This window comes from Nestor notabilis, unplaced genomic scaffold, assembly GCF_000696875.1.
Source record: "Nestor notabilis isolate BGI_N333 unplaced genomic scaffold, ASM69687v1 scaffold18836, whole genome shotgun sequence".
NCBI lineage: Eukaryota > Metazoa > Chordata > Aves > Psittaciformes > Psittacidae > Nestor > Nestor notabilis.
In genome coordinates, this window is record NW_009934540.1 from 13,595 (window position 1) to 28,915 (window position 15,321).

The 15,321-nt window shown below is 37.5% G+C and overlaps 1 protein-coding gene across 1 annotated transcript in view; it reads right to left on the minus strand.

Annotated features, from left to right (window-relative positions):
• SV2C (synaptic vesicle glycoprotein 2C) overlaps positions 1 to 15,321 on the minus strand; it is a gene marked incomplete at its 5' end in the record, with an annotated part of 44,274 nt that overhangs the window by 4,127 nt on the left and 24,826 nt on the right. The window contains 6 exons of the mRNA XM_010017409.1: positions 5,114 to 5,273; positions 6,225 to 6,428; positions 7,708 to 7,841; positions 10,621 to 10,785; positions 11,759 to 11,847; positions 14,258 to 14,368. Coding sequence (XP_010015711.1) covers positions 5,114 to 5,273; positions 6,225 to 6,428; positions 7,708 to 7,841; positions 10,621 to 10,785; positions 11,759 to 11,847; positions 14,258 to 14,368 — 863 coding nt within the window. The remainder of the gene's footprint in view (positions 1 to 5,113; positions 5,274 to 6,224; positions 6,429 to 7,707; positions 7,842 to 10,620; positions 10,786 to 11,758; positions 11,848 to 14,257; positions 14,369 to 15,321) is intronic.

Genomic DNA, 15,321 nt, shown 5'->3' on the forward strand with positions numbered 1-15,321 from the left:
AAAAATAGCTGGGCAATAAATAAGCTGCAATTCACATATATGTATAAGCATAGTCTTCTGTTGCAGCATTAGTTCAGTCTCTCCTACAGTGTTTCATGAAAGTGCTAGAGTGTACAGAAAGTCTGCAAATGATCAAAGATATCTGATGTGTCACACACACGTATAAATGAAAAAATCCAAAAGCATAAGGCCATTACTATATACACAAATTTCTGTTATGTTGATCAGTTACTAGGTGAAACACTGGCACAAAAAAGTAATTTTGACTCCATGAACAATCCTTATTACTGGTCAAAGGAGTATGGTAGCAAGATTCCCCTGTCCAGCTAGAGAATGTCATTAAAGCCATTAGAGCAAATTATAAAAACCTCTGAATGTAATTTTGTGGGTGTTGATACTATGCAAAGACTGTTACAACAATTTCTGAATATGCTATGGACAATTTTCTACTGTCCAGACATTTTAAGTTCTTTTTTTTAAAAAAAAAAAGTATAAAGATGCATATCATAGCTGGTTGAATTATAGCACTCAGTGTGCAAGTAAAACTGTGGAATTTGTTTCCCTGCCTTGGACTACTGCCCAAGGCATGGCATAGGTTTGACATGTCATGCCTTAAAAAAATTAACATGAAACTTCAACAAAATGCAGTTGAACCACATCCACAGGATGGCAGTAGAAAATAGCTGTCAGGAGGTCTACTGTAAGTCTGTTGTTATAGCTCAAAAACACCTCTTCTAACAGCCACAACAAATAAAAGTTGGTGTTAAATGGCCTATGAATAATGTTTATTACTCTGGGAATAGATTCTCGGAGCTCAAGAAGAAGAAAAAAAGAAATATAACGGACTGAAGATAGGTGACTTATTTCTTAATTATGACCAAACCCTTCTGAGCTTGTTTCAGAGGTATTAAGAAAAGGCAAAACAAGATGACTTCATTTTATAGCAAAACCTGGATTTTAAATATTCCTGGCCAAGATTCAAACCCAGATGTCTGGCAGCTGTAGTAAAACTGATGAATTGTTGGTTATCTGATACAATCTGACCTTGATTTACTTCGTGGGAGTTGACCTATTCCTATTTCACTTGCTGTTTAGGTTTGGCTTGTTAGTTGTATCTACTGCTTGACAAAATTTTGGCTTAAGAAGTTTGTGCTTCCCAAGTTAGTTCACAAGAAGATATTTATCACTTATGGATAAATGGAAAACTAATGATTGTATTTTAAAGTCATAAACCCCTTCTATATGTTACTTCTTCCGAGAATTTTAACTCTCTTCCATTCTTACTTATATTACAGGCAGAGCTAGGAAACTGCAATGTTATTGCAAGCCCCTTGGGCACACATTGCAACACAAGCCATAATTACCTCATCACAGAGTATTTTTTTCCCGCATCATTCTGCCAATGCAGAGAACAAAGAAGGTAAAACACAAACTTGGTTTCCTTCATCTGCTGCAGAAGTTGGAAGGTGTACTGTGAATAAGGTTGGGGACTGCAGATGAGAAAGCAGTCTCATGGTTAAGGTAGTTGAGTGCTATCATGAGAAAGTATGCAATCACTACCCCCGCCACAAAATTCCTACATGATGTGAGCAAGTCACATAAAACTAACTAAATGGTCATAAAGTATGCATTTCACATTTTCTGGATGTTCAGCTGAGCAGCTTCAGGTGATGCTGAAGTGCTGAGCAGTGAAAGTTACATTTCCAGCCACTCCTTCACCAAAAATGCTTGGTGACTGGGGTAGTTGGTACCACATGTGCCAATCCACAGGTTTCCTTTCCTAATGGACAATGATAAAGTGATTTTTAACAATACATTTTTCCTCTATGCCTCAGTTGCTACATATATCACCTCTTTTCAAAGCAGTGTTTGAAAAATATGGAAAGTTTATGAAAGAGTAGGAAAGCACTCTGGAGCACTCAAAAATGTTTGAAAGACATTTAACAACACTTCTTGAGAGCAGAGCTATGGAATAGATTGGTTTGGCCTTCAAGAGTCGATCAAAGGCTTCTCAGAATGTGCTGACTAGTCCAGAGCAGCACATTAAGAAGAAAAGGCAAAAGAGAAAAGATGAGAGAAAAGATGAGTTAAAACAATTTCTTTACATTGTGGAGCTGGGTTAATTTACTTCCTTATTGGAAATAATCTAGTTTATAGCTAGTCATCATGCCTGTCCTTTAAAATTTGTATATTAAAAAAACTATCAAATTAGTATTTGTCACCACCATGTGTGACAGAAACCTACCTATGACTAGCATTAGTAAAATATCTTCACCTTTTAACAGAACTTCATTATCTACCTGACTACCAACTGAAATCTATATAGCCTAGAACATCTCTTATTCTAGCAGTTGTGCAAATCAACTGAGACACTATAAAGAACAAGCAGGCAAAAGCTGCACTAAAATAGCACAAAATTTGAAAGTGCTCATCAAAAATACAGGACAAACTACTTAATTACCTCAAATCCAGACACTACTAAATTAAAATGTGAATAGTTAGATGACTGTGAATGCATAAAGAGTCCAAATCTGTTCAGATTTTGAAGCAACCTTAACTCTGCCTTGCAGGCAGCTGATGAAGAGGAAACTGAAATGTGTGCCATGTATCATACACATTGCACATTTCCAAATTGCTCACCACACCCCTACCTGGCAAAAAAACAGTATGATCCCTAAATACCCTGGAGTACAATTTATGAAACACCTTTTGTGTTACACTGCACAATACTGGCAAAGTCCCAGTGGTTTGGCAACTGGCTAGTCTCCAAGAGGAGTTGTGCAGGAGGAAAAGGAGGGGCTGTCCAGCTTGGTCTCTTGTGCATGGTAGCATGAACTAGCCTTCTTCACACACTTTGCTTCCACTCCAACCTCCAGCTGCACTTTGCTGCTCATTTGTGGTCATTTCACTGGCTGGGTGTAAGAAAATGTATATATTAGAATAGTAAAATGGTGACAGAGTGAGCAACGTTGTTGTGCCTAGATTGTCTTTTGAGGGGAAACTGAAAGCCAGGTTCAGGACCAGATTCTCTCTAGATGCAGCTTTCCAATGAAAGAGAGCATCATTGTAAGTATGAAGGACCTCATATGCAAAAGCAGATCATGCAGCTTGTTGTACCACATATGCCTCGAAAGGCTGTTCAGCCCTACACCAACTCGCAGAAGCTGTAAATTCCCAGCTAACTGTGGCAATTCATGCCAGGCCATAGAGATTAGAAGACTACTAGAAGGAAAGACAGGACCATCAAAGGTGCACAGTAGTGGCTGTTAAACTGTAGTTAGTCTGGATAAAAAAAAAATCAGAGAAAAGATTCTGGGAAGCGAGTTATTTGAGTCCCTGCAGGTATTAATTTTCAAATAGTTCTATGAAACATGAATAAGCTTTGCCCCGGTCTAAAAAAAACATGTCTAGGAAGTGACTTTTAGAAACGACAATTTTCTTATAACCAGCTGGCAAAAACTGACCGTGACAGTTCTATCACTTTTAGAAGTCCTGAAAAAAAAATCTCATCTACAGGATGTGTGAGCAGTGTCTTTCCTGGCACAGGTACATTTGGCTTATCAGCCTTTTTATAGTGATAGTACAAAAGGATAAGTTTTCTATCTAAGTTGTTGCAAAAAATCCCAAGAACTCAGCTGCAAGTAAATTTCTGAGGTGGAATTCCAGACAACTATTATTGCACACATAAGCTTTTTAAAAAAATAAAAATGGGAAGAATTTGCTGCAATCCCAAAGCTAGCAAAAACTATTTAAAACAACTATTATCTACAAATACAGATGCTCTGGAATACATATCAGTTACATTATTTTTATAATTTCTAGTGGTTTTGCTTCCATTAACATCAATGGCTTTTCCAGTTATTTTTTTCTTCACTTCATTTTAAGAAAACATTTGTGGTTGCTACACTCAGGAATACAAAAAAGACAGCTATTTCTATATGGTATTTATTAGAATTATATCATAGAGTTTGGATGATGGAATAATTCTTGCCAAAACAGCAATTTTCTGAGGTATAATATAAACACTAGCTCTTACTATTAAATCTTAGTTCTTTGGGTTCGTAAGTAGCCTAGTATGGTTATTTGATACACTCGCAACAGTGGACATCAATGTCTTGTGTGAAGAAGCATATACTTTCATAATGCAAATAAAACGAAAACAAGGCATCATGCATTTATAAACTGGAAATATTTATCACCATATTCAAAACTTCTAGTGAATGACGTAATGAATAGGACTGTGACAGGAGAGAGCGCATTGTCCCTTGGCAGAAGCCTGGGCAATTTTACATAAAATTTGTTTTTGGAGGAAAGGAAGGAGAAACATCCCAGTCTTTCCAAGAAAATGTGGCTTTTGTGGTTTTATACTTGACATACAATAGCATATGACCCAACTGTTCTTCCTTTATTCCATTAAGTGACATAAAACCAGCAGTAAAATGTACCTGTTTCTAAGAAAAAAACACCCCAAACCATGTAATCTAGAAGCAATGCTTGCAGGACATGAGAACTGCCCTGAGCTTTCTGGTAAGAGCTCTGAAAAGTGAGGAGCAGTGCCTGAGACATTTTTGTATCATCTTAATGCTGAGTATGTACACTCCTAGTGACCCTGCATACAAATTTGTAGCAGACTGATTAACAGCTCAGCATGATTCAAGCCCACAGTCTCATCCAGAAGATGATGTTCAGCTCCAGACAGTGATTTTTATTATCAATCCCACCGTTTCACAGCCAATAGACTAATGCAGCTATATTGCTGTTTCAGACCAACAACTGTCTTTATAGCCAACTGCACTAGGGGAAACCCAAAAATATTCCATTATTGTTTTCAGAAATACTAGTCATTAGCTGTGTTTCAAATGAGACTAACAGTTAGACCTTCTTTTTTCATATGAAGCTACATTTGTGGTGTTTTCCTCATTAGATGATGTTTGATGCAAACTACATACCAAATAGCTCAAAAACATCTTTTTCCCCTTCATAAGCCAAACTATTAATTCTGCCCACTCAAAATACCACATACCTCTATAAAGCTCATATGTAACCATTTCTAATTACCATTTCTGCTGATACATAGTGTCAGTAAAGTTAGGGGAGGTGTATGTGCACATACCTTCTGTCAGTAGGATACAGCTCCACAGTAATAACATCTAGAGAGTTCCATGCTGAGATGGTGAGGCCATTGTAGAGGCACAGCATACCTATCATCATGGATTCACTGGTCCCAAACCACAGGAAAAAACAGCTGATGCCAGAGAGAACCATGGAACCACCTAGGTTTGAAACAGGTAAAAGGAAAATGGAGTGAAGCTGTATTTTAAGAATTACCATTGTTTGTCTAATGTATCTACACACACAGTACAGCTAAATAACTGACTGACATACTTGAATTAAAAACTAAAGAGACCTCCTCTGCTAGGAAGACCAGTCAGGTAGACTAGCATTGTATGGTGCTCACTGAGAAAAAAAGTAACTCCTCAAATATTAGGATATGTCACCAAGTATGTAGTATAGAGTATGCTGGATCCCCCTCTGAACTCCCTAATTAAGCTGTCTGGGGATAACAGCCCCATTATTCCTTGTTCATCATCTTCAGCAATTACATGAAACTCGTTCATATATTGTAGCAATAAAAACACTGAGTGGGAATTGCATTTATATAGTGATATTCTCCCAGAAAATGTACACACTGAACTACCACATAGTTATTTAAGTAAATTGAAACCAGATTTAAGTAAATTGAAACCAGATTTGTCATTGCAGATAATCCACGAGAGTTATCTTTCAACTGTGTTACTTTGCGAAGTAGATAACAGCAAAGGATTGCTGACTCTTCCAAGGGGCTGCTCCACCAGCTGAGGAGCATCTCAGCACATCTAACCTGTGCACATCTCGTTTTCCTTTCAGCTGGAGCAGAGATGAGCTTATGGTCATCACTCCAAAATCTCATCTCAACTGCCTAAATAATGGTCCTGTAATATAAGCGTGGAAGAGCAATGACTGGTAATGTGGCATAGCAGAACTGGTTACAGAACCCTTTGTTCCTAGAGTTTCTAAACTGGAGACTTTTTAAAATGGCCCTTATGATGTCACAGAAACAAAGCATCTGTAGAAGGAATGTTTTGCATCTCTCTAAACCAAATTCTTTAAAAAGAGAACATGTGACTTTATCATGAGAGCTTTAAATTTTGGTGTTGTTCCCTGGTTTAAATCGAAGCCTCTACCTAGCATCGTTAACCGTCCAATTCTATCCATCAGGAGAGCAGACACAATATTCCCTGGTAACACTGCCAAAGTTCCCAGGAAATTGACAAAGTAAATCCAGTAGGCACTGTAGTCATCATCAAAAGAAATCTGGCATCCTGTCCTGATGTGAAAAAATGTGCAATTAATCAATTCGCTGTCAACAAATTTATACTGCTCGAGATCTGTGGAAAGAAGAAAAAGAGACATTTCAGGTAACAGCTGACTCCATGTGCAGCTTTTGATTAGAAACATTTCAAGTTTACACAACTTTAATGACAATTCTGAGCTTTCATTGCTTCATAAAATGGGACTAGTTATTGCTGTTAATTTTGATACCTTTTTATCTTAATAAAAACATATGCAAAGCTCATGAAAAAAAAAAGAAAAGAGCCAAAGCCTTGAGTTAGGCAGGATATATTACAGTATTTCATCTCTGCTTGGACTATATTTGGTTAAGGTCTTTCAGCACCAGCTGGTCTTGCATAAAAAGTACCAGGTATCTGCAAGTTTCTAACACTGTTTTGCTCAGTATCAGATCCTCTCTTTCCACATCAGACAGCCTTTCAGATGAGACTTTCAATTGTGGTCAGTTTGGTTTGACTTCCTTTAAAGTGAGACACTGCTACAGAATTCAGATTAATCTAATTTTCATTTCTGAGAAGGCCTCATAGTCTTCAGTGCAACCACAGATGAGTTACTACATGCAGCTGTTCAGGCCATTCTCCCACCAGTATTTCAGAGATCTCTCCCTAAACTTCCACTTACTTTCCATTCTTTGTATCAGCCTTATAACCCTGAATCATGAATACCTCTCTTTCATGCAAAGCAAGGTGTGTGCTGCTTGCTCTGAAACCTAAGTCAAATACTAGTATGACTGCTGGAGTTGCTTGAAAGTGGTAGGAAGTGCCCCATCTTTTCAGTAAGTTTAGCTGGCCATGTTCTACTTTCAGATATGTTTTAATAAAGTGAAAGAAAAAAGAGTCCTCTGTTTAACATATGAAAATATCCATTCCCGTTTTTGTTACAATACTTAGGAGAGTGGGAATGATTATAGATTAGGTAGCTTGCATTCTGAACTCTGGTTCCCATGCCACAGCAAGCACAGTGAACAATGTATTTCACCAGTCCTCTTTAGACTAAGTAAAAAACCTCCCATGAGTTAAAGCTACCAGTAAAGCAGTGAATATATTTTCTCCTCTCCAGAGTGAATCTCTTTAGAGATAATAAAATCAAAGAGAAGTTTATTATCTGAGCCAATATTAGGTCTGAGGTATCTTTAGTGCAGGTGTGATCTGATCCTTTCACTTTTCTGTTATAACATTACAAGAGGCCTGTTGCTTTTTTATAGCTTTCTATTCCCTAAAGAGGGCTTTTTGTATGCCTTATTAGAAATACAGAAATTACAAACATAAGATGAGAACATGCAGCTGAATGGATGTTCAGCGTTTTTTCTCATAATACCTGTGTTGTAGAAGGTGGTATTCACAAAAGTACAGTTCCTGAAGTATGTGTTCAGTGAAGTAATATCTTCAAACACACAGTTCTTAAAAAGTGAATCTTCAAAGGTTACTGATTTAAACTTCATCATAATAAACCTGCCCAGTAGAAATAATTTCTGTCAGTCTACCTTCATAGGTTAGAAAGAGCAACAGGTCAAGCTGAAGCGGCTGTACAGGTCTAAAAAATATTAACCCCAGTAACAATGACTCCTTAAAGGCATTCTGGGGATGTAATTAATGATTACCTGATTCTAGAATACTATTGTTCAGAAAAAACATTAATAAGACAAATAGCTCCACACAGCTACTGGCCACAACAATTCCTTTGGTAATATTTCTCTTACAGTTGTTATTAATCATCAGACAAAAACAATGTCATGACATTAATGGAATAGCCTTGTAAATTAACTATCACTTATAACTTGACATTACAGTCAGAAATTGGGAGATTATGCTCCAGAAACTCAGTCTCTTGGAAAAAACAATCACCTGCTAGTGCCACGAAGCTGGAAGAAAAGAATTTTTTGAAGAACTTGTATTTCTTCAGACAAACACAGTGGGCATTGTGTCAGCCTCAAAGGCAAAACAGGAACAGAACAATTACATTGCCAGTTACACAGCTACATATCTAATTGGAAGTTTGTGTTTGTTCCTCCTGTGCCTGTGGATGCAACTGCAACTACTATGTACATAAAACAGGTATAAGCAAAGTTTTAGTAACTTTTTCTTATTTCTGAACATCCCTCTTCCTACTGACTCATTTAACTTTTAGGTCTTTGATCATGACTGTCATTCAAGTCATTCACAGAGAAAGTCAATTATGAAGTGTATTACTAGCAGTAACTTTCTACCTCAGTGTTACTAGAATAAAAAAATGCTGTAAGCCTTTTTTAGTATAATTCTGTAAGATAACATTATTATGCTAAGAAAAGAAAATATGCTAAGAAAAAAAAAGATGTAGAAATACATCATTATTTTTGTGATGTCTTCTATTTCACACGAAGCTGTGAAACAAGCTTGTAGTTTTGCTGGCAGATTTCACTCAAACTGGCAAGAGTGAAAGCAGGGCTTTCATTGTTATATGACTCTAAGAACTGTTAAAATGGCAAAGCCTTCAAAACACAGACCTGGCTCTGCTGTAATTAAACATGGTGTGACTAGCAAAACAATTTTCTTATTATAAGACTAATATTAGGAATAGGACACACAAAATATGTTACCTACAAAATAGTAGGAATTAAACTCTCTCACCAATAAGGTTGTTGGAATCTTTATGAGAAAGGAGAGAAAAGCTGATTGTGTTTGTCACAGGGAAAGACTTACAGCTAATGAATTCTCTTTGTCTATTGCTCAGAAGAATGGTGTTTTCAGTCCATTAGTTTCATTTACTATATCATTTCTCATTTGTGACAGACTGATTAAAATCAGGCTGATGTTTAGTGTCAACTCATTATCATTTTTCATACAGCACTTCCCATTTTAAAATATAGCCTAATTCCAGAGGAGAACAAAGAAAATTTAGCAATTAAATTAGTCAGCTGGAACAGAAATGACAGACTGCATGTCCTGCATTCTTCTGATGCACTTTCTAGCTTTGGACAGGAAACACGACTATATTAAAATTGGTGTTGGGATTATTTGAATTAAAACCCAACAGAGATGTAATGAAGTAAAAAGTCAAGTACTAATGGATCTTCCATTTCAGAAAGAACATGAAGAAAACACAGAGTGAGGGAGAGTGGAGTATTTAAATATTTGTGGAGGAAGAATATCAAATGAGTTCATACTTCTGTGGAAAATATTTTGGTCATCTCATAACTGTCAGAGGCTTCTTAAATTTGCACATTTGAAAGAGTGAGTGTTTTGGAGTAGATAAATGTTAGATCTAGTGTTTTACAAGAATTTTCAGTTTACATTGATAAGACCTCAGTTGACTGAGTGCTGCCAGCTACTGACAGCAGATAGTTATTTGCTTTTAGGAGAACATCGACCTTCTAGAAAGGAGTGAAACTGGAAAGTCATGACTAGTTTAAAAATGAGATAACTGCATTTTCCTGTCTGAAGTGCATAAATCTTTAACTGTGTCAAAACTCAATTTCTTATAAAAATAATTTTTAAATCCCTGTATTACAAAACCCAGTAATTTCACTCACATAGATAGAGATTTTCCTATGGAAATAATAATTACTTAGCACCACAACTTCCAGCAGACCAGTCACATGGTCATATCTTAAGAGAAAACAGATACTTAAACCAGCTGTGTTTAATTTTCCCCTAAGTTCTCTAGTTATCTGTAAAGTCCAGACAGAGCCTTAATATGTTCAGATTCAGCTAAAAACAAAACACAAAATGCATTGCCAACATGTTGTTTCCCATTCAGAGCTGTTTGTACTTTCTATTGATTTATAGTAACATATAGCTTTTCTTTTTCAGTGATAAGATGCTAACCTCTCAATGTTCAGTGTTTTCACAGAAATGTCTTTTATTGATACAAGAAAAGAACTAGCAACAGAGATGAAAGTAAGTCCTTTCCCAGCCGCCTACAATATGCTGCATGTGTTGGGTCTGAAAACCTTTGAATCCCACTGTGAAAGAACGTATTGATAATTTAGGCTTCTTGGTCTGTTTTTCAGGATGACAAGGAAGCTGTGTTTGCCTGGGAGATCCTCACACAGGAACCACCAGGGCATGTACAGGTTTGTTTCTCCCCATGCTCCACAAGGCATAAGAAACCAAAATGGAAAATAAATTCTGATAAAAAGCAACAAAAGCAACTATCATTAGCTGATGGAGAAAAATATGAGATTATTAGGACATGCTTTAAAACATCATTTGTTTATTCTAGCAAAGTCAGGATATTAGGAAATCTCTAAACCTGTCATTGATGTATTCTCCATTGCTGTGAATCTGATTTTCCAGTGTGAAGTTGAAGACGAAATGTGAAACCTCCTCATTGCGGAAATGTTTCACTCGGGATGCATACTCATCTGACTGCAGATGTTTAATGACATCAGGAAACCAGACAGATAAGCCATAGTAGCTGCAAAAAACAGAAGAAGCTCAGTTGCTAGTCTTACTTGTTGGGAAATCTAAGTAAGCTGAAGACGAACAGCTCTTATGTGATGGAGCAGTTGCTCCACATTCTGGTTTCAGCTGTAACAGTTACTTATTCTTCCTAGTAGCTGGTGCAGTGCTGTGTTTTGGCTTTAGTCTGAGAACAATGCTGACAACACACGAATGTATTAGTTGTAGCTAAGTAGCACTTACTCCGACCAAGGACTTCCTCAGTCTCATGCCCTGCCAGTGAGGAGGGGCACAAGAAGCTGGGAGGAAGCAGAGATAGGACACCTGACCCAAACTGGCCAAAGGGGTATTCCATACCACAGCACATCATGACCAGTATATAAACTGGGGGGGAGTCACCCAGAAGGGACCAATTACTGCTCAGGTCGGGCTGGATATCGGTCAGCAGGTGGTAAACAATTATATTGTGCATCACTTGTGTTTTCTGATCTTTTATTTCTTTTTTGTTGTTTCCCATTATTATTATTATTGTTATTGTTGGTATTATTTCTATCATCACTATATTTTACTTTATTTTGGTTATTAAACTGTTCTTATCTCAACCCATGGGTTTTACATTCTTTCAATTCTCCTCCCCATCCCACCTGGGGAGAGGGAAAGATGGGGGGTGAATGAGTAGCTGCACGGTGCTGAGTTATCATCTGGGTTTGAACCATGACATTCCGTCGTAATAAAATGCTCCATAAAATAAAAATACTGAAAGATGCTGACACCAGAAGATGCTCTTTTCTGAAGCAGGTATTTTTGATGAGGTAAGCTTGCAACTAAGAACAAGCTAACGGATAAATGTAACATTTTGTGGAAAGATACTGGATAAAACCCTTTTGGATAAAAAAGATAATCATAGTGATTGATAGAAATCTGCATGCATATGATTTTTCTGTCCATCAAGTCTATCAAAAATGCTTTAAGATCTCAACCACTCTTACCCAAAAGACAGGGTGAACCATACAGCTGTAAGTTTGATTGTATTATCCTTCACTGGGTAGTTGAAGCATCTCATAAATGTCAACCAAATCTGTAAATCATTAGGAAATATATTTATTATAAATTGTATTTTGAACAATTTTGCTAAATGATAGAAGGTTTTTGATTCTGATCTGCTTGCTTCTTCAGGGTCTCTAAGAGAGTAGACAAACTCTTCGACGTTGGTTGCACAAGTACGTTAATCACAACTCATTGGTCACACAAGTATGTTAATCTCCACATATAGCCAGGCTGTGCATGTTCTATGACTTTTTACTTCTTTTCATAGAATCATAGAATGGTTTGGGTTGGAAGGGACCTTTAAAGGTCGTCTAGTTTCAAGCCCCCTGCCACAGACAGGGACACCTTCCACTAGACCAGGTTGCTCAAAGACCCATCCAAACTGGCCCTGAACACTGCCAGGGATGGGGCAGCCAAAACTTCTTCAGGCAGCCTGTTCCAGTGCCTCATCACCCTCATCATAAAACATTTATTCCTAATGTCCAGTCTAAATCTATCCTATTATAGTCTAACACCCTTAACCCTTCTCCTGCCAGTACAGGCCTTGGTAAAAAGTCTCCCTCAATCTTTCTTATAAGCCCCCTTCAGGTACCGAAAGGCTGCTATAAGGTGTTCCTGGAGCCTTCTCTTCTCCAGGCTGAACAATCCCAACTCTTTCAAGCTTTTCTCATAGGAGACATACCCCAGCCCTCTGATCATCTGTGCGGCGTCCTCCGGTCTTGCTCAAACAGGTCCACACCCTTTTTATGTTGGGGTCCCCGAAGCTGGATGCAGTACTGCAGGTGGGGTCTCATGAGACCAGGGTAGAGGGGCAGAGCACTGCTGCAGGTGGGGTCTCTTGAGACCAGAGCAGAGGGGCAGACCTGGTGGCCATGCTTCTTTTTATGCAGCTTAGGATGTGATTGGCTTTCTGGGATGCAAGCACACATTGCTGGCCTATATAAAATTATTTACACACCAGTGTGCACAGTGTTTATTAATTCACCCTCTGCTCTGATCACCTCAAACTTTCCAATATCTAGACAACTTCATTTCACTATGTCAAATAAACAGAGATCTTGTAAAAAATGTTTTCTTCTCACTTCCCAGTATTACACTGCTTCAAGTTTAGATAAACTATATTCCATAATTCAACAGTGACACAGAGTTTGATCTGTCATAACCTACCACAGCTAGAAATTGGTACTTTAACTCTATGAGGAAAAGATGAGACTACCCCCAGGACAGAGACGCTACAGCAGAGCCAACCAAGAATGGTGTTGTCTCCCCTCTCTCTCTCATCTCAAGATGATTTTTTCCTTTTGAAGAGAAGTAGCAGTCTGTCTTAGGAGGTTTCAGCACACATTGTGCAACAAGGAACTCTAGCCCCGGGGCTCGTCCAGTGACATAACAAGGATATGAGACAGCCAAGCTGTAACTCCTTTAAAGCTGGTTTGGTAATAAGGAAAAATCATAACATTTCAATCTTTGACTACTCAATTTTTGTACAAATAACTATAAAAGTAGACACCTTCTAGGTTTGTTTGGTTGGGGTTTTTTTGCTTGGTATTTTTTACTAGTGAAAATGCCATTTTTCCATGCAAAGCAGTTTTGTGACAAACTTTGGTTTGCAACACTTCATCATCGTTCTGGAGACTTTCAAGATGCCAGATTTTAACAGCTTTGAAAAGATATTTCTAACTTTTTTTTTTTTTTTTAATTAGACTCTTTGCAGTTTTCATTACAAGGTTCAAATGTACTGTGTATTTCTGGTTTTACAAGGAAGTAAAAAAGAATATGGAGCACAGTCCCAGTAAGCTTGCATTAAACTCTCTGAAATAGTTCTAACATAGTTTTCTGGTAAAACGTTTGACATGCCTAAAAATACATGCAGATACAAAGCCTTATAAAGGTTTTATTGACATCCATTTACACAATTTATTCATGACATGGGCGACATAGTTTAGTGTGAGGTGTCCCTGCTCATGGCAGGGGGATTGGAACTAGATGATCTTAAGGTCCTTTCCAACCCTAACTATTCTATGATTCTATGATTCTATGACTTTACCATTTTTAAGTAATGTTGCTGCCTCAAGTTCATGCTGAAAATTTTCCATCTCATCATGTGTCACCTCTTTCTATAGGTATATATTGATACGCATTTCCAGTACATATTATACTGTGGTGGTTGGAAATATGGCTATGTACCTATCAGCCATCACTTGTGTGAAGACCAGTGGAGCATTTTCCTTCTCACAAACTGTGACTAACCTCTGTGATTCACTAGCACCTTTTCTAGGTCAGGAAATAAGAATCTTACACTGGTTCCTGAATCTTCCAGTGCATGGAAAATGCAGCATTGCAGCTATCACCATCATGAGCTCAATAATCCACCCCATATCTGAAGGCTAATTAAAAAAAGGAAAGGTAATTACAGAACAAACAGAGGTGCTGTTACTTACGGCATATAGCTCTGTGCGAATTCTAACAAAACACCTCCTGTACCAAGTTCCTGTATCGCTCTCTATTTCTATAAGCTCATCTATCTGCTTCGGAGTTTTGATTCTGTTAACCTAGAAATAAAAACAGAACAGCAAATATTTGCATTTTTTTGAATAATTAACTGCCTGTCAAGGACATTTGGAAGGTTTTAATAAATCCCATAAACTAAAAATGAGCAGATGTTAAACCTGTGTCTACACTCAGAATGCTTTAGAAATATAAAGGAATTATAGCACACTGTAATGCCAAATTTTGTTATGGATACAACCGTACTGGAAAAACTTCAAATTCAAAGCATGCAGGAAATCAATTTCCTCTGACTGAAACAAGCTGTTACTGTCAGGTTCTGCTAGACTGTTGTTGTGCATGCCCCTAATGCCACAAAGGATAAAACAGTATTTAAACCCTTAGTTAACCATGTCCAGATTTTGCTATCAAGATGTTTCTGACTTGCTATCACAACATTCTTGAAAGTCTACTGATTAAACATACAGTAATGCAAATAGAAGTATTTGAAATGTCAAGAATTAATAGTTGAGTAACATTATTCTTTTGTTCTTATTTCCTTTACTGTTAGACAGGGAACTCCCTTTGTCTTTTGGATGTTGACTTTAACTATCTATTTTAATGAAGAGAGAAAAAGTTAGGTGAAATGATCTGGAACCATGCATGTTATTGCTGTTATGAGCAATCACCTACTTCATCTAAAGTGAAATGCGATTAACAGACATCAGGATAAAATACAGAATTACCAGTGACAGAGAATGTGATGTTGCCTACAATGCTAGTTTTCACTTGTGCTCTCCTGTGTAGCAGAACAAGAATGTATTATATGGTATTTCCAGACACAGGACCTGACAAACTTAAACCATTGTATGGTTTTGGTTTTGGCTTCTGCTCTGGTCCCACATTCATAGCAATATCACAAAAGGCAGTGTATTCATCCACAGTTTATTTTAAAACAATAGAAATACAGAACGGGAAAAAAAATGGGGAAAAAGGACTGATATGTAGGCAGGGAAAG